At 42.9% G+C, this 20,744-nt stretch overlaps 1 protein-coding gene across 1 annotated transcript; it reads right to left on the bottom strand.

The window, feature by feature from the left end:
- Positions 1-17,431: 17,431 nt before the first annotated feature.
- Positions 17,432-18,569, bottom strand: LOC147423352 (NDR1/HIN1-like protein 26). Its single transcript, XM_086501824.1, has one exon. It carries the CDS (start codon positions 18,446-18,448, stop codon positions 17,543-17,545), a length of 906 nt encoding a protein of 301 aa, XP_086357950.1. The 5' UTR covers positions 18,449-18,569; the 3' UTR covers positions 17,432-17,542.
- Positions 18,570-20,744: the final 2,175 nt, after the last annotated feature.

The following is a 20,744-nucleotide window of genomic DNA, read 5'->3' as shown; positions in this document are numbered from 1 at the left end:
GAGAGAGAGAGAGAGAGAGAGAGAGAGAGAGAGAGAGAGAGAGAGAGAGAGAGAGAGAGAGATAAGACGAAGAATGCCAATAGAATATTAAATTTGTTGTCCAGGTTATAAGTTTTTTATCCTCATTATGAGTAGTGACGAGGATGTGGGACCGTCCAACCGAAACACCTATCTCTCAACGAGGGTCTTATGTCCTTGTAATCAATGCAAGCATGCTGTGCAACGGACAAGACGTGTTTCTTTGCAGCACGTTCGCGAATTTGGCGAGTTCGATCCATCTATTATAGATCGAGTTGTTGCCAATTATAACTCGTCGGACTCTGACGCTGGCCAACAAGCAGCAATCTTGCAACCCAATAGACGTGTTCGCAGGCGCTTTGGTCAAGCAGCATATGTGAGGCCACAAGATGTAGCCTCTGACAGCTCGGGGGATGATCATGCAGAGCACATTCCCAACGAGGCAATGTTTGAGCCCGAGATTGATGAAATGATCGAGACGATCATGGATTCAGAAAGGCTTATCTATGATGATATGAAAAGTGAAGCCGATACGCCATTGTATAATGGAGCACGTATGTCTAGATTGAAAGCACTCCTGGTTCTTCTCAACATGCAGGCAAAGTTTGGATGGAGTGACACTAGCGTCACAACGCTTTTCAGGTGATCTATTACAATTAGTTTACTTTAATAAAACTCTAAATGTATAATGATCTGATAGATTTTTACACGACTGTATCATATTTTTATGTTGTGTAGATTGCTGAAGGAGCACATACTACCAGCTGACAATGTGATGCCAGATTCTCGAGATGAAGCAAGCGAAACTTGGGGATGGATTACAATTCTATCCACGCTTGTCCTAATGAGTGCATTCTTTTCAGAGGGGAATACTGAGGCGGTCCGGGGCGGGCAACAAGAAGAGCAACCTCTAGACACCCTTCAAGGCTCCCGTGCTGCTCAATTGGGTTGGGGTTGGAAAAAAACAACAAACACACACACAAACCCGCAACCTAACCCTACACAGATTTGGGGCACCACCTAGTTTTGGATGCGAACTAGGACGCGTAAAGAGAGAGAGAGAGAGAGAGAGAGAGAGAGAGAGAGAGAGAGAGAGAGAGAGAGAGAGAGAGAGAGAGAGAGAGAGAGAGAGAGAGAGAGAGAGTGCTCGGGCTGCTTTGAAACGTATCGGTAATGATCAAGCAAACACAACTATATATTTAAGAAAGAGAGAGAAAGGGGGAGGGGGTGCTTGTTGCATTAATACCTTCTTACAAATCTGTCATGACAAATCAAAGTGAGATTAGTATTTGTTCAACATAGCTTGCATAAATTTCACCACAACACATCACAAGAAAAGCCACCCCAATCACTGTCTTAAGGCCAGGGGAGTCCTCTCCACCCTGTCGCCCTCTTACAGTATGTGGGATTTATGGCTAGATTGATGACAACACCAGAGACAAGCTATCAAGAACTTAACAAAAAACACCAAGACACTTACGCATCATTGTTGTCCATTACTTCACGTTGGAAGGGAGACAAAGTATCCAAGCTTAGTCCAAATCCACCCTCCTTGATTCAGCGAATGTTGGGCTTACACTAGTAGGAGAAATGATAGATTTCCTACTCTCAATTGAATGATCACTCTCTCTCTTACAATGGCATAGAGTTCCCTTGCTAATCCCCTATTACAACACATGCATATGCATAAGACAATGAGCTTCCACTCAAGAGCTCCTTCTAGAGAGGTTGAGCTTGGCTTCTCAAGCTGTAGCATAGTGCTCTTGCTTATGGCTCTCCTTTGTGCTAGCTACACCCTCCTTTTATAGCAATTTTGAAGGCTAGGGTTACTCCTCTAACCATGGTTGGGTTAGATTTTCAGCAATTTATCTAATTTCTTTTGCTTGGAATTATCAAGAAGTTGGTGGGAAAAGAGAGAGGAGAGAAATGGAGGTGATAGGACTTAGTGTTAGTAGAGTTAGTATTAATTTACAAACGGAATTGGATATTTACAATGGGAGTATCCATGTAGGATACAAATAAGGAAGAAAAAATCTTAAGAGGTAAGAAAAGGTGGATTCCTTACAAGGTTGATGCTCCAAGTGTCTTGAGTAGGGCCAATTTTGACGCTTGTTGACGGTCCACTAGCTTTGACGGTACATTTTTTCTCCACTCTTGACCTTCCTTGAGAGACAAGGTAATTGAAGCTGAGTAATCAACCACCATGATGCTGTCTTTTAAGAGAAGAGGCTGAATTTTGTGGTTTTTTTGAAAGATATGGGTAACTTGGAGGAGGAAAAATGAGACTAGGTGGTCAATTTTGGAATGGAATTGTGTGTGGGAGGTATGAGTTCACCATGGTTTCTCTTATTCTTCAAGGTTGAGGAGAAGGTGAGTAGGGTGCAGAGAGGAGGGGTGAGAGAGGTGGGGATGATGAGTGGAGAAGTGTGTGTGAAAGAGGAAAATGATAAAGTGGAAGAGAGAGTGTGGCTGCATAACATGGGAAAACTGGGGTCCACTAATAAAATCATAGCTCACAGCTCGTAGCTCAAAAAAATATGAAAAACTTTGAGGCAAAAGTTCAGCTCACGAGCTACAACTTTTGTTTGTATCACCTTTTCAAATTCGGAGAGCAAGTGAACTTTAAAAATTCAGCAAAACCGACCGTTTTTTTCCACTGCACAAGGTCCTTGTGGGGTCCTTCTTTGGATGATTCTTTTGAATACCTCCAAGAGTGAGCCCTCCATAGTGCATGTATGCATGCCACCTACCCTTGACCTTATTTGGTAGGTCTATAATTGAAGATATTGTTGAGATCATGATATAAGTGAATAGTACAACTAAGAAAATCAAATATTGAGGGGTCTAAAAAATATGTACATGTCAAATATAAATAATATAGGTGGAAAAATATAAAGGGGTCAAAATAAATCTCTCTCATTATAAGTCTACCATAAAAAGATGAATATTTTTGGTGGTCTAATTTATGAGAGTAATAGAGAATATATGTAGGAAGGAAAAAGTCACAATAGTGAAAAAAATATACACATAAATAAAACTAGTTTTTTGGATTTTTGTTGGGGTGGAGTTACACCAAATATAAGAGAAGCTTACATGAAAATATTTCTATATGGAATAAAGAGTATGAAAAATGGTAAGAAAAAATTGTGGTAATGGTGAGGCAATGTACAGAGCATAAATAGCACACACCTATGTATAAATATTTAAATAAATACCAAAATAATTATGAAAAAATCTTCTATTTAGGCCCTATATACAAAGAAATATTTACATACGCATTGGCCATAATATACTTATATTTTTTTTATTTTTTATTTTTTTGGCTCAACTAGCCCAATGACTAGCTAATTGAGGGTTTTTAAAGAAGATATGGGAAAAGTCCCGTGACTCACGCACGCCTATGTACAGTGAAATGGTAGGGATAGCCACAGTGTTTGGGTGATTTTGGTAGGGTGAGGTAACTCACTGTGGCAATTACAAAGAGCCGAAAAAACGGCTATCAATACATAGACATGGAGAAGTGTCCGAAATGTGATTCTGAAAGATATCGAGTAGATCTCCACGGGACCCTAGTGTACATTGGAGAGTGGCTAGACGGATTTGATAAAGCCCGGGACACGCTATGGCGAACCATAGATGATGAGCGCATATCTGGGATTGTCATGTGCAATCTCGGTGTTGAGAAGAAGATGACGGAAGATCTAGAGGCTAAAATCAACCGATTTTGCATGCTTCACAATCCAGTGATGCAAAAGTGGATTTCACAATATGAGGATGCAAAGCAAGAGCGACAAAGGGCACGAATCAAGTGGAGACGGGGAAGACGACCACCGATGCACTATCCAGCGGTTCTGGAGAGTCTACCAACCTTCATGAGCTTAAGATGGTTGCACAACCAATTGAAAAGCGCACAACAATGCGGTGACGAAGTGACTGAGGAAGAGTGGGAGTACTCTCAGGGTTGCGTGACCAAGGTAAGTTTGCAATGTACGACTAGCAAGTGACTTTATTTATAAACGTTTGAACGGCCACTCATAATCTTTGTTCGTTGTAGTATAAGTCATACACAGCAGCATGGTGTAAAGGTCGACATTTTAGGGTGGAACGAATCGACAAAAAGCGTTTTACTCAAGATTGTGGAATCATGGCAAAATTTGAACAGTCTAGTCGACGACGTTCCTCTGATGCAGATCCTGTGGTGGCGGAACTCACTTACTTCGGCACGCTGCAAGAGATTTTGAGGATCGATTACAGAGGATTTTTTGTCGACTTGTTCGACGTGCAATGGTTCAAGATAATCATGGAGGGTCGCAACGCTACTGTGCGTAGAGGAGAGTCTGGTTTTCTTGAGGTGGATTCTACTAAGAAATGGACTGACCTAAGAGACACTTTCGTACTACCCGAGCATTGTGAACAAGTAAGTATGTAAATAGTTAACATCCCCCTTTTACAAGTTATGTGCTTGAAAGCTCTCATGTAAGTTATGTGGCTCTGGCAGGTAATATTTCATACTACAAAGTCTACATCAAACTGGTGGTACGTCATAGAGGTAGCCCCTCGTAGTGCAAGGACGTATGAAGGCTACCATGCAGAGGAGCTACAAAATGAAACAGAGGAGCTACAAAATGAAACAGAGGATATGTGTTTAAACGGAGAGCTCTATATAGATATAGGAAGTTATGCTGAGTTATGCGAGGATGAGAGAGAGATCTCTTAAAGCCACAAATATTGTATTTGAACAATTTTGCTCCGTGTTGTAAAAGCTCTGGCTCTCTAAGTACCTTCCATGGTGTATAACGCTCTTTCCTACTCGCGCTCATATCTTTTGATTGAAAATTTTGAGTTTTCGACTTGCCTCTTCTATCACTCAATTCATTGCGTCATTGTATTTATATGCGTCATTACGTCATTGTATTTAATGGTCTTTGCGTCATTGTCTACTCTATTCATTCAATATTAAGTTTAAATATTCGTGTGTTTAATGCAGGTATGGATGATGAGGAGTTTCTTTCTTCTTTGTCACCGCAGCAGAGACAGTGGTACGTGGAGCGTCATCGCTCTGGCGCATCATCGCGCGTTCCTACTCCATCCGCATCTCCCTCTCTTTCGGAGCATTCGGCGCGCTCTGAAGCTTCGGCGTCGACGAGACGAGCTTCACACTCATCTAGACACCGGCGCTCTAGTGGTGGCGGTGGCGGTTGTTGTGGGGATTCCGCCATTGATGCCTCCACACCGCCTCGTGTTCGACGAGGCTCTTTACCCTCCCCTTCTTTGCCCGCCCCCACACCAGCCACAGCATCGCCATCTACGCCAGGTTTTGCACGGCTGACTGTTCCTAGAAGCTACACACCTCTACCTACTCCGCCAGGAGCCACCCCACTCGACACTCCTTGCTTCGGGGCCCAGACGCCGGTGGAGACACCTGACGTCCGTACCCCCATCGACACGCCACTAGAGACACCTGCCGGGACACCCAGGTTCACGCGTCACCGGCCAGAGGGCTTGTCTTACTCCATCGACTTCAGCGGCGGCATCATCATGGATGATGACGGCAAGAAGGTGATCTCGCGCATGCGTGGTCTTTGCTCTCAGCTGTTTAGACACTACATACTAAACAAATGGAGTGAAGTACCAAGTGATTTAAAAAACAGAGTCATCAGCATACTTCATGATGAGTTTCCCGTTCCAACACGGGATCAGAGCTTCGATGAAGACCTGATGAAGATTCGAATGCGCGAATAATGCAAACACAAGCGTTCCGAAGTGCAAAAAGCAATCAAGAATGGGTGGAACAGGCCAGATTGGCTGGCCAAAGAAGATTGGAAGAATGCGAAGAAAGCAGTGCGCGAGAATCCCGACAAGTGGAAGCAACAGAAGGATGCAGCTAGAGCGCGAGTAGAGGCAGGGAGCTCGCACCACCTTGGGAGCGGTGGATGGGCATCATTTGAGGATGATTTTGTAAGTGTTTTCACATTGCTCTTTATGTTCGATAGTTTAGGGTTTATGAGTTTTTTAATTCTAACATAATGAAATCTTTGTATGTTTTGACAGTGGTCGATGACAGGACGTGATCCCACACCGTACGAGCGCGAGTACGCAGGCAGGAAGGGCTTAAACGCCCTGATGGACATTCTCAGTTCTCGCGGCGGCATGGTTAGTATTAGGGTTTACTCTTTTTTATTTTTTGTATTGTTTTATAAATGTCGTTATATGTTTATACTTACTGAAAGCTGTCTTATTGTCTTTATACTTACTGAAAGCTGTCTTATTGTCTTTTTTTGCAGAATCCGACAGATACGCCGCTTGGACGCGATGAGACGTCTGACTAGACGACGTCAGTTTAGCCGTAGCTAGATAGCATTAGTTTAGGGTTTCTCATAGCTTATGTATCATGAGATGGATTTTATACGTCTTTTTGAACCATGTATATTATTACATTTGTCACCGGAGTTCCTTTTGCCAATCAATTCTTTATGCCTATGATGTTGTAAATTGTCATTATTACATTTGCCAATCAATTCATTTTGCCTATGATGTGTACAATTGTCAATTTTGCAAACAATGCGTCTTGTGGGTGACTATTTTGGGTCTATTATCTACCCTTGCACTTTTTTTAAAAAGTGAATCAAGTACAATATGGTTGATGGGTGAATGCCCTGCCACCAAAAAAAATTCTCTCGGGCGTCGCTATAACCATCGCTATTTATGGCTCTGTAGCGTCGCTATGAGCGTCGCTATAGTCTTCAGTGTAAACGTCGCTATGAGCGTCGCTATGAGCGTCTCTATATAGAGACGCTTACAGCGACGCTTATAGCGACGCATATAGCGACGCTCTCGTAGCGACGGTTTTAGCGACGCCGGGGGTTATAAAAACCCAGTGTATTTCCGTCGCTAACAGCGTCACAAGAGCACACAACCTCTTGTAGTGATTGTTGAACTCCAGGACCTTGGAAAAGGTGAGATGAATGTAAAATTTAACTTTTCAAGCACATTATGCCTTCCTTTAACTCAACTTACTAGTTCCCTACACCAAAAGGCCAAATCACATTGGACAATATAAAAATCTAGTCTTATGCTACATAAACATCTGTTTCATCAGCTATTAACATTTTTGCTATCCTAAGGGGCAAACAAAGCTAGAAAATGCAAAAAAAAGGGTGGCCACAAGGGCGCGCAGATGAGCCATCCAAAACTGTTGGATGGGCCATCTGCACGCCCTTGCGGCCACCTTTTTTTTTGCATTTTCTAGCTTTGTTTGCCCCTTAGGATGGCAAAAATGTTAATATTTGATTTAAATTTAACTCTTCATGGCCAAAACCACTTAACTTAAAACACATGGATAAACAGAAAAGCCAAATCACTATGGAGAGAGTAGACACAACTCTTAATCATTTTGTCATTGCAAAGTCATCTGAAATGATGTGAGCCTCTACAACGTCTTGAATAGCCTCCAACGCTATTGCTTGCATTTTATACTGATTTCCATAGCTTTGAAGCACCTCCTTCACCGTGTGAGCATATTTTTGATGCATGGCCATGATTCAAGTGTTAAGTTTTTTTTTTTTAAAAATAATTTTATAAGTGTTGAACTTTTCGGTTGTTTTTAACAGCTTCTAGATTTCAATCGGCTTCGAATCTGTCTGGGCTTGTCTCACATGAATTTGTTCATCTCATCCCGTTCTTCGACCATCATGTGATGAGAAAAAATCATATCTTGCTCGCATTCTCCAAAAATCAAGTGCAAGTTGACAATTTATTTAAAAATGATGTAAAACATATATTTTTACTTTTTTCTTAATCTACGGGCTCCAACGAGCATTAAAACCATGGAATCTGAAAACACTCAAAGAACCATTGTTTTTTATTGTGTTAAGGACTGTATTTCCTACATACAAAACTTTCCCAAAATCTCGCCCTAACACCTTCAAAAGTGGCTTCCAAGGAGTGTACTCGGTCAAAATTTGAAACTGAAGAAAAACAATAAGAATGAACTCCTAGACTGTGTATAAATTTTAGAATAACCAAAATTTCCTTCAAAAAAAAGTTATGCTAAAAATTTGAAAATATCCCCCCATTGGACTCCCCACAATGATAGAAGTCAAAGGGTTCAAAGAGAGGTATGGTGTCACAAGTGTATGGTGGGAATCTCATCGAGGTTTATTCTGTCAAGATCTCTTGTACTTTATCATGTCTTCTCATGTACAATCTTACAAAAAAAAAAAGATACTTTAAATGACTACAAATCTTATTTAACTTATCAAACAATCTAAAATATGGCAGACCAAGAGTGCTCTTACACATCAACAAACAAAAAAGTCCAAACTTCTTCTCATTAACTTTGATAAACATACATTCGTGAACAACTTCCAAGGGGTAGTGCAGTCATAGTTCTTACATCCATTCCATGACATGGTATGCTCATGGGGTGACCTATCATATAAAAATATCTCTGGTGGGGGTGCCCTCATGTTAGGAAAGGGTGTGCTGCTGATGAAAAGTTGTTGTATTGTCCTACTAGGGATCTCTCCATGTTAACATAGTGATTTTTGGTGTAGTGGGAGCCACATTGCTTAAGGAGAGCTTTGTGCCACCGTAAAAGCTTCATGTTATGCTAGTTTCTTGAGCCATTCTTGCATTAGGATGAGATTACCCACCTCTAATAAGGATGGATTTGAAGCACCTACCTGCAAGATGTAACAAAGAAGGCTGTTTTAGAGGAAAAGTGGTGACACTTGACCTCTCTAACCTGCACCCACTATTTCTTGTAATGCCACTGTTTTGAGCTGAAGAGCTTGACATTCGTGCATCCACGAATGCAAAGAAGCACCTGCACCCATACACAACCAATTGCAATAGCCTAACAAGCGTACTTCTCCCCTCCCAAGATATTGAAGAACCATACACATTCGTCTCACCGACAATATGACGATCTTGGGATGACCTCTGCTCACCCTCACGTGCGGCCTTCGGTGCAAACACTGCGGACAAGAAATATGTACACTTTTGTTGTGCGGAGTAAGGGATACGATTTGTGATGTCCGTGAGCACCATGGTAGTTGTTGCGTGAGGAAGCAAAGAATGAAAAGAAAGAGGGGGGAGGGAGAGGAAGGAACATGGGAGGAGAGAAGGGGGCAGAGGGGGAGAGGGAGAGAGAGGGGAGGAGGAGGAGAGAAGGGGGTAGGGAGGGAGAGGAGAGGAGAGGAACATGGGAGGAGAGAAGGGGGCAGAGGGGGGAGAGGGAGAGAGAGGGGAGGAGGAGGAGAGAAGGGGGTAGGGAGGGAGAGGAGAGGGAGAGAGGAGGAAGGAGGAGGAGAGAACAAAGGTTTTTTTTTTTTGGGGGATTTTTTTTTTGAAAAAGTGGACTTTTAGTGTTTGTAGGTTTAAAAAAATGTCAAAAAATGATTTTTTGATGTGTATATATGTTGGGAGGGAATTTTAAGTAAAAAATAAGTAAAAATAACTTTTTTGAAAAAAAGTCAAATTTTGGCTCTTAGTGACCCACGTTTTTGCTGATGTGGCCACACCCCTTTACTCCCTTCACTTTCCAAAAGCTAGAGAGAGAAAGTGACCTCTTAGGTCCACATCCTACATGTGTCTAAAAAAAGGCTAGAAAAGTCTACTCAAAACTAACTTCTTGAATACCCTTGTCCCCTTAACCCTACACAACATTAGCCTTAATCCCTAAAAATTAGGATTCTTTACAAGGCCCATGCAAGGTTCATATTTCTCCTAATGGGCTACGCTCCAAGACTGAAGATTTTCTACAAGTAGAAGCTAAGTCTTTGTTTCCTTATGCTTGTAGATTTTGGTAATTGCTTCAATTTATAATAATTAGTATTGATTATATGATATAGTTAGTCATCTTGAAATTAAAGACAATTTATTCTTTGTTGTTATGATACATTAATTACTAGTGAGATTATGATAATTAAACATCGTAATTGAACATATTAAACTTAATGAAAATACTCAATAATAAGAAGGGATTAGCATTCGGCCTTAGATAGGATATTATGAAAGATTTAGTAGAGAGGGGATTAAAAAGGATTAATGAAGGAATTATGAGTGTTAATATAATTAACACTTGCTAATATGATGCAAGTGTTCGAATTCAAGTACGGAAAGAAAGAGATTAGGCTATTATATTGTTTATATAGTTAAGCCTAGGATGGTCGATTTATCAGTACTGGAAGGTTGAATAGTTTCCTCCGGGCTACGAGAATTCCCGGTAGCTTGCTGTAGGAATACACCAAGAGACCTTGGGAGTGTTTGAGTGGAGAAGAAAAAGGGAGGAGACCACCATCTCTTAGCTTAGTGAGAACGACCTCAACTTATTTTTGTGAGACTCAGAGGCAAGCAATGTGAGATCCTTTGTAGCGCCTTCGATCATCAACAGAGTAATGGAGTACCCATTTACCACAGATCTCATGGCAGTCAAGACCTCATAAACACAAAGCAGGGGCCATAATAGCAGCAACGACGACAGTCATCAGTGTGCCTCGCCAACTAGGACTCAATCATCGCAGGCATGAAATGTTGCATGGTGCACATCTCCCCAACTGTCTCACACCCCCCCTTTGGAATGCAGTTAGTGTCACCCACCTCAGGCTTGGATGGTAGCCACCCACCCACCCCCAGTTATCTCTCCACTTCATCAGTTGGCATGCAGTTGAAGCCACTAGAACAATGTCTTGCCCCCACTCACTTGCGACTATAGCAGTTTTGCTCTGCTACCACACACACACACACACACAAGTGGAGGTCGCCGTACTCTCTACAACTCAACTCTCTCTCTCTCCCTCGCTCTCCTCAGCCGCCACATAAACTCCGAGTCTCTTTCTCCCTCTCCCTCTCTTGTTTGTTGCCCACGCCTGCATGCACAGGGTGGCTGCCTACTCTATCAACTGTCTCTCTCTTGAGTGGCGAACCAGATTTCTCTCTCCCTCTCATGTAGTAATTGCCATACAGCCAACCCCCACCACCCTCAACTGCAGCCGCCATGAAATCTTTCTCTCTCTCTGACCTCCTGGCGGGCAGACTGCAATAGCAGTTTCTCTCTCTCTTACTTTCTCTATCTCTCTCACACACAGAGTCTCTACCTCTCTCGACTTATATCCATCAACCTTAGCTACCTTTCTCTACGAACCTATTGTCCTCTACAACTATTACGCAAGGCTCTGCCCATTTCCATTGAGCTGTTGCGACCCCTCTCCGATTAGCTATTCCCTCCAATATTTGATTCGGTAGCTGCAGGTTGAACCGGCCCGAGGCCTTTATCAAGCATCTACAACCCATCCCTTGCTCGAGCTTGCACCTACCTCCAACTGTAGGCTATGGAGTTCTTGCTCGCTATAGCTGCAAGCTGAAAGGACCTCCATGGCTGCTTGCTTGCCTGCCATCATCTTTACTCCCAGGTCCTAAAAAAAAACCCCATATACCCACCTTCTCACAATATCTCCACTAAGTGATGCCATCCCCTTCACCTCTCCGTGAATTATGGTGTTCCATGCTGCATCCCCCCATCTCTTACCACATATTAACCATATCATCCCCCCCCTCCTCGATGATGCACTACTAACTATGGTCTTGCCTGTGTCGAGTTCTAGCTCATGCACTTTGAAAGATTCTTTGATCCAAGGCGGATCAGGTCGATCCCATCATCATCAACATCATATGCGTGTCACGATCACAGACATTGACAAAGCTCTTCAACGACGGCTGCAATATTTTCTTCGACTAGGCCGGCTGTCAGACATCCTCAGGCATTGACGATGACGATAATGATGCGTTTTAGGCTTTCAATTTAATATTTCACTTTGCTTCATTTTATTTTTGTTCCAAGTCATTGTATTAGATTCATAAGGATAGATACATAAGGATTGTATCAATTGTTCTCACACTTAATTTCACATTTTTAAGACGTTAATATAACATTTCATTTCATTTTCTCCCTCTCTTTCCCCCCTCAACCGAACTGCGCACCCTACCTTTGTATTCAATTACCCCCAACCTCGCAAGTCGATGACCTCTTGTCCTCTAGACACACTCACTCATCAATTCCGATGATATACACATACACACTCACACAAACACACACACACACACACACACACACAGACACACACACACACACTACTGTAAGTGTTCTATATGGTCTTTCATAGCTTGAAGTTATTGCTCGTGATATACACTCATCAATTCCGATGATACACACACACACACACACACACACACACTACTGTAAGTGTTCTATATGGTCTTTCATAGCTTGAAGTTATTGCTCGTGGCTACGCACTCTGTGATTTGTGTGTCTATATTTAAGGTGGCGATAAGTGCTGCTATGTCTCTTGGTATTTTAGTGTTTATTGTATCCATTCAAAGATGATCATCCAAAGTAGTTTCGACGAAAATTTTCACGAGAAATTCTCTTTGGATCAGAGTACTCATAGCAATGTTTGTCGATCGAGTTAGGGCTTACCAAAAACAATTTTCCTAACTGAAGACAATGAGGGCACACCTAAAGCTGTTTTGTTTTTAGATCAAAATTCAAAGATTTTCAGGTATTCACACTAAAATTTGTAAAACTTTGCCGATTTCCTTGAAGGAAATCATGGACTCTAGCTGATGTTTTGCTATTTTAGCTAGTTTTAATAACACGGATGAAATTTTACTAGCTTCTAATTTTCTTGTGACAACAATCAATGGTTTAAAAACTTACTCACATATACAATTCACCTCACTGATATTTGACACCCGTCTGTATGACTTGAACTTTATGGCATTTGTACTTTGGTTTGTTCTAACTTGCATAACATTACTCAAATGATGAATTTTGCCGTTGACCTTTGTTTTCAAGAAATTATTTAGCATTTGACGTTTTGGATACTAGTCACTTCTTCAAACCGCCTCTAGGTACGTAATTTATCGTTGTTTTTCACGGTATTTTAATTCTCGTTAATGTATCCATTCCTATAAATATATCTATGGCTATCATATTTCTTAAGATCTCCTCAATTACACAACATATCTCATCTGTCTATACCACAATGACATCCCAAAATATACTCCTGCAATATTACTCACTTTCTCGACTTGCTTGGAAGTTTATTGGTGCATATATTTAAGGACACAAAGTCAAGCAGTTTGCAATAGGGATAATACCATTAGACAATTTGAAAGCAAAAAGATCTTTTCCTTCTTTGTATTTTCTTATGGCATATGAAATTAAGCATCCCTAAAGTTCTGCGTCAGTGTGCTTGCACTGCATGTATTTTCTATTGAGCGGATTTTGACCCGCGGTGCTTTGAGTTAGTGAACAACAATTTGCAAGTACTCTGCTACTCAACTATACTTCAATGTGGTGTCACACAGGTAGTACATTCTTTGTCCTTTTTATGTTTAGCCTAGTCCATTGGTCACCAACACACAGATTCGCCGATTTAGGCAGTGTGTAGATACTCATCTTGGTGCAGATCCGCCGATTTAGGTAGCACATTGAAAATTACAGATTCATGATTTTTAAACAATACCAAATGCAGATTCGCCGATTTAGGCAGCACATCATATTGGTGTAGATTCGCCGATTTAAGCAACACCAATCACAAAATCATGCTGCAGTGGGGCTGGCCACCACTGTAACTGGTATGATTTTGTTACCCGGGTACATAATGAAAGTGATTTGGATTTGGATTATATTGTGGAATTGGAATGGAATTTGGTATCTGGTGATTATTTAGCAGTGTTTATGTGATGAGACTTGACATTATGAGATTGATGACGAGTGTGACCAATGATATCCTGATTCATCAGGGTATGACATATACTCCTTATTCTAGTGGTATGGGACACTAGAATAGGTAGTATGTGGATGACGACAGGCATAAGCTAATGTTTCTTAGTTTCATAAATTTTTATTTTATTATGTGATGTTTTTGACACAACATACTAATCACTGTTTTTGACAAGTATTGTCTGCATATTTTTATCTTTGCAACCGAGGACAATTTCTTTCCAATGGAGAGGTATGTGATGGAATTGATATTTCTATTAATTATTACAGCTGACAGGTGGAAAAGGCTTGACCGAGCTAGGTCTATGCATACGAAAATATATTTCATTATTATTCAAGTGCTCTTTATGAGCTTCGGCCATTTATGACCGGCCGGCCAATTTGTACTCAATTTGACCATTCAAGAAATCTATAAATGAAATACGTGCAAGAGGGAAATGGTCACTCTTGCACGGGGGGAGATTGCACTCAGTGTCTGAGTTATTCTTCTCCTCTCTTCTCTTCTCTCTCGCCGTGCCGGCGTAGTACTCCATTCTAGGAGGTGCACCTGCACGAGCTGTATTACTCTCTCTCGCTCTCTGTCTCTCTCTGTTCGTGATTATGCGTCTATGTGGTTGCCAGGTATGTCGATTAGTCGGTTTATGGTTTGTAGTATGCTCTTTTGGATGTTTTGCAGGGAACTCCACGCATCCGTTTGTAGCAATCACTCCCTCGAGGGGTTCACTATGTGTGAAACTACCATATCATGTGCATTCAAGACATGTTTGTAAAACCCCTTATCTGTAAATTTTGTTAGGAATATAATGTACGCTTTTCTTTTAAAATCTGTAAGTTTTTTCAAATTTGAAAAAATAATGTCCTTCTGTATATAAATTTCTATAAGTTTCAAGAACTTTAAATACCCTTCTCTTGAACTCACGTGATCGGTTACATTTTTTTAAGGTGACCTCTCCGGGATCGCACCCAATCAATCAACCATGAGAAATTGGCCTCAACTCAAGTTTCAGGCGTGCTACTTTGAGACCGTCGCTAGAGGAGAAAAAGGTGGGCGAAGTCCTTATGGTGGGGGCTCCCACTCACTCTCCCAAGTGTTAGATAAATATGTGGTAGCGAGGGCGAGTATGAAATAGAGCACATTGTGTTCAACTAATTTGGGGTTCCCAGGTCAAGCTCTCGCTTTTCTTTTAATTCATTCTATTCATCATTTTTTCCCAATTCTTTCTCCTCCCTACTTCATTGGGAAGGTGGCATGCCCAAGCTGTTGGAATGCGGGTGCAATCTCTACTCCTAGAGGGTCCGGCGGCTTAAAGCATCCACAAAGATGGATGTTGGCCCGCTCAATGGGAGAATAGGAACTCCCGGTGAATTGGAAAAATAATTGGCAATTGACTTTGCAGAGACGAGATTTAAACCCATGACCTCGAGGTCCAATTGTTTGAGCTTCTTGGCATCTTCAATGTGATCAGGGTTTGTTTGGGTCGGCCGGATAACCGTCGTGGATCCACACAAAGAAATCCGTGCCTATAGGCTGGTGTTTAGTCATTTGTGACAGCAAACTATAAAATATTACAAGAGTTAGTGAATGAACTTTTTGGACAAGGAACACTAGATCTGTAAACATAACTTTTCTACAATGTATTATTCTTATCAATAGAAATAAAGGCTTTAAATATATATATTTATTTCCAAACTCACAATCGTGAGTGTAATGTATTAAACATGTCAAGAAAATTACAAGGCAGCCTCAAGCACTTACCGAGTCTTGAGGAGACGTATTGCACACCGAGGACTTCACCAATCCTTACTCAAGAAACTTTACTTGCACACGGTTGAGACAGCTAAACAAGCCCGTCTCCATTCCTCTGAGTTCTTCTTCTTCCCTATGGCCATAATCAGACCCCTACTCTCGCAAATAATCTCCTTGAAGCTAGCCATCGAGGTATCATTCTCGAAAATTTGACTGTTCCTGGTCTTCCACACGTGCTTGAAAAAGCAGAACCTGATAGTCTAAGTACAAACCAAAAGCGCTTAGCTTTTCATCGTTCTACCTCCAAGGAAAAGATTGTTTTTATAGAATCCTATTTTCCACATCCTGTGGACCCACTTGCATAGCTTGCTTGCAAGGCCACAAATAGTCGGGCACTCCTTAAAGAGGTGGGTAAAATCTTCACTCGCTGTTCTGCATCCCAAACACCTATCAGAACCGATTCCACGGAGATGGACTCTGATGCTTGTTGTCAAGGCCCCCCACAACATCTTCCACAGAAACAACGTCATTGATAGTGGCTATTGAGGATTCCAAATGTTATTAGTCACCACAATCCAGCTAGCTTCTGGCCCTTGTTTACCCCATTGTTTGTTGAGAGATGCGAACGACTCCGCTTTGTAACTGACAACATGGTAAACACTTTTGGTGTGCGGTTAAAAAAATTATCTTTCCTTAAGCCAGAGCCAGGCTTACCACTCAAAGTTGGACTCACAGATCGGCATAGTCATGTTGTCCAGTCCTTCCACAACTTTGATGACTAGCAGTTTTTCCAGGCCATTGAGGTGAAATTGCTCAATTAGTTGGTCAATATCCTTCCACCTCTTAGTGTTGTTGTCCCAAAAATAGGTTAAGCGCTTGATTCCTTTGTTGTTCACTTGCCTGACAATTTCTTGCCAGAAAGGGTGACCCACTTTGGACAGCCAGGGGACCAGTGAGTAATGGAATTTTGAAAGTATCTGGATAGCTCCCCCCACCCCAAAGTCCTTGCTGCTCTTCTACACTTTCGTATAGCTCGCCCGTTGGGCCTCCCAGCCTCAGGTTAACTCATTGGGGGACCAACATTTTGTCATGGATTTCTAATCCTTTCCCTTGACCTTCTTGTGAGCATGATTTCGCTTTGTCCATCATCTCCTTGGCCTAGTAGTGGCCCATGTTTGGTTTGGTTGAGCCATCCTGACTACTAACTTGGCACATTGGCCCTCCGTGTGGATAGCAAGGTTGATTATCCCATTACCTCTCTGTTCCATTGGCCTAGCTACCTCCTCCCACTTTGCCCATTGCTAGGGCATGGACCCTTTGGTCCACAAAAATCTTTTTAGAGGTTTCAAGAACTCCTAAGGCTTTAAATATCTTTGCTCTAGATAATCTTTTGTTCCACTTATTTGGTGGGGACATGTGTTGCTTTCCCATGACACAAGGTTCCTTGTGCCTTGAGGTTCCGATCAAAATGAAAAGGTGTCTCACCATTGAAGACATTTACTCCCATGACAAGGCTATAGGTTGGGAAGAGTAAGCCTTTCATGACGGGCTTGTGCTCGCTTTATAGCTACAACTGGAAATTACAATTCACACACCTCATACTGAGGTGCAGCATCCCACCCGGATAAGGTTGGCCAACCCATCATATATAGACTTGAGGAACAAACCCTAAGGGCTACATGCCGTAGGAGGGGTTTGAACCCAAGACCTTGGACATAGGAGGCTCTCGCTCTATCAATTGAGCTGCCACTCGTTGACATCGAGTACAAAATTTTGATACAAGTTGTCCTCCACTTAAAAAATCAATTAAAATGCAAGCTATTCACATCGATGTTGTCAAAGTGGAGTTTCATCCCACTTAGTATATGAACAAAAGATGTAAATATTACTTATATTTCAGGTGTCCACATCTCAAAAAATGGACAAAGAATTATACAATGAGGACAAAAGAATGGACAAGAGTTATAAGAAGGCTACTCTCTCATGCTCTACAGCATAAGTTTCTTGAGTTTGAAGGAGCAACTCTTAGAGAGAAGGTGGGGGTTGGGGGCGGTAGGGTTACTCATTTCGACATTGCAATCGATTTGGAACTTAGAAGCGCGCGATTTCCAGCTCCCGACTTTGATCCGAACTTTTGCCATTGTCCGGGCATGCAAAAAGATGCTAGAGGTCGCATCGAGGAGCGTAGCTTGCAAAGTAGAGCCAATGGAAGGGGTCAAGGCCACATCTTGGCCACTCATGTGCAAGAGAAGGAGGGTAGTGTTTTGGTGGCCTTGGTAGAAGGCAGGGATTGAACCCTCGCCTATATTTTGGTCCTCGTAGAAGAGCGTCACATCCACTGCATCATAGTAGATGCCAATTTTCTTGTTTGGATTTTGCGCGCTCACGTTGAAGGTAACGTCTGCGTTGAGGTACAGATTGGCGTCGGCGATGGCATTTGAAGCAGAGAGAGGCTGCGAGGAGAGATTGAAGGAGGTGATGGTGGCGTCTGAGACGGAGAAATCGGGCGCTTTGGGCTGCAGCACCAAGTAGAGGATGAGGGCGGTGATTCCCAATATGATGACTATGGCGGCAAAGATGGAGCAAAGAATGCCCAAACAGCAGCAGCAGGAGCGGCCGCAGCAGCATCCGTGCCGCTCTCGCCGCCTTGCGGCTCGCACGCTCGGATGACCCGGGGGCAGAGGCTCTGGCATCTTGTAGACGAAGTCTTTCTGCTGCATGCCATCGCTGCCGAAGTCTTGCATCAAGCTCCGTTCCTGCTCTTTGCGGAGGACGTGATCGTCGGGCATTTGGACGGCGACGGAGCTTGCGGTGCTCTGCGTGCCAAGGGAGGAATGTCGAGAGTGGGCGGGCGGGGCGGAAGGATGGGGCATGGGGTGCACCTTGTGATCCATGGAGAAGAAGGCAGTTTCTGATGCAGAGAAAAGCTTAGCCTAGGGTTTGGTAGCCTCTGCTTATTGTCTATGAAGTGGGCAAGGGCAAGAAGATGAAGAAGACGAGCTGGGATTGGAATGAGTTGGGATTTGCTTCTGTTATAAAGAAGCCGAGAGAGAGAGAGAGCCTCACGCGCTTCTGAACCTTTTCCACAACACGCCCGGAAAAAGCGTGGCACGCCGCTCTCACGCGTTGACGAAAAGACTCTCTTTGATTGAACTTTGAATTAGTCCCTTGATTACTTCAATCTCCAAAATGTACACGGGATTCATTTTATATTCAATCAATTTTTACTATCCCTCACATTCTCTTCTTATGGGTACCCACGGGCTCACCTTAAACAAAAAGCGTTACTTTGTTTTCGAGATTCTCTCCTCCCCTAAGTCTCACTAAGGCCCTCACCATCCTCCCTGGCCAGCACTGCTGCACCTCAGCCCCGCTGTCTGCCCCCTCCTACCTCCTCCTCCTCCCCGGGTCTCCACTAAGGATTATCGTATGATGTCACGTGAGTGTACAATAGGGGGGGTTTATAAGTCCAAAAAGGTAGATTTTACAAAAGAGGGTCTCGTATATAGGGAGTAAAATGACAGTTTTGGTGCACGCAGGTGACGTCTTCCTAGTACTACTAGTGAATCCCCCGGGCCTCCTCTTCTCCTCACCCTTTCCTCCCTCCTTCGACCTGCACCTTCCTGCAAAAATACTCTCGATCTCAGTCCTGTCGTCTGCCCCCTCCTACCTCCTCCTCTCCTCACCCTTTCCTCCCTCCTTCGACCTGCACTTTCCTGCGCAAATACTCTCGACCTCAGCCCCACCGTCTGCCCCCTTCTACCTCCTCCCTTCACCCTTTCCTCCCTCCTTCGACCTGCACCTCCCCACCCTGCGAAAATACTCTCGACGAACTTTGTAGCCCCTGACGCATGCGAGTTTGAGAGAGAGAGAGAGAGAGAGAGAGAGAGAGAGAGAGAGAGAGAGAGAGAGAGAGAGAGAGAGAGAGTCTCAGCAAGAGAGGGAGAGAAAATGGAAAGGAAGGGACATGACCTCCACCTGGATTGCCCCTCCTTTTCGCTCGCATGTGAAGGCTCCAAGTCAGACAGACCCATTGCGTCGCAAGCATATTCGCTTTTAAGGGGATCTTTTCTCATTTTTTACAGCTGGGTACCCCATACTCGCTCCTTTAAAAAGAAAAAGACTTTTTTCGAAGATGCTTTAGAATCTCCCACTCACTCAAACTTTGCACTACGCGCACTCATCAAGGAGCAGTGCAGTTAGCTACTATTCCTGTCGTCCCCCCACCCTCTGCCTCTGCCCCCGTCCCCATCTTCCCCTTGCTCTACTCCTCCCTCCCCAAAGCTTTCTGTTGCTCCGACTGTCCATGCTTTCTTAAAGCAGCTACCCCTGGCAATTATAACCCCGACCACAAATAACCTAAACATCAAGGGCTATGAGACAAAGACCATGACAAAGAAGGGTAATGGTCAGCAACAACAGTAGAGCAACCAGGGTTGAGAGAGAGAGAGAGAGAGAGAGGAGGGGGGGAGAAAATAGATTGCGCCTCCTCCTCCCTACACACCGACGGCCCTAACCTCAATCTCATCCCGAATTCTCTGAACACACAGTCTGCATCGATGCTCACCTCATGCATGGAGACATCTGCATATGAGAGAGAGAGAGAGAGAGAGAGAGAGAGAGAGAGAGAGAGAGAGAGAGATTGATTTGCATGGGAGTGCTTGTTGCCAAGTATCGGAGTGTATTCGTTTTGCAAAGCATCTCCCTGGATTCCGCATTAATTAACATTTTTTCAAATTGTAGGCACATACTCTCTTGAACTCGTTTTTTTTTTTTTTTGGCCAAACTCATAAATGTGAGTGATGAAATTAGATAAAAAAACCTTACAGACCCCTTTATGCCTCACACACTCTCTTGAACTCGTTTTTTTTTGTTTTGCTAAACTCATAAATGTGAGTGATAAAACTAGATTAAAAACCTATAAAAACCATTACAGACCCCTCCCGGACCCGTGCGGGAGTTGCAATAAGAATTACAAGCTATGTCAGGATAACTCCGGAGCCACCCCACCATTTAAGCATCATCAGACATATCCCAAAGATAACACATATCTCAAGTAAACCGGCTGATCACGGACCCACTCAATCATAACCTCATTAGGAAAAGTTTGGACTCAAATTTGGGCCTTGTAAGAAATGCCATGTCAGTGTAGAGAGAGATAATAGAAAATTCATTTTAACATTTTTCATA

The sequence above is a fragment of the Adiantum capillus-veneris genome, chromosome 26 (genome assembly GCF_014529385.1).
Source record: "Adiantum capillus-veneris isolate H3 chromosome 26, ASM1452938v2, whole genome shotgun sequence".
In the NCBI taxonomy this organism is placed as follows: domain Eukaryota; kingdom Viridiplantae; phylum Streptophyta; class Polypodiopsida; order Polypodiales; family Pteridaceae; genus Adiantum; species Adiantum capillus-veneris.
Note: the sequence above shows the minus strand (reverse complement) of the source record. Positions and strands in the feature narration are given on the sequence as shown.

Excerpts from the sequence above, each read along its gene's own strand:
- LOC147423352 (XM_086501824.1), bottom strand. The coding sequence starts at position 18,448 with ATGGATCACAAGGTGCACCCCATGCCCCATCCTTCCGCCCCGCCCGCC.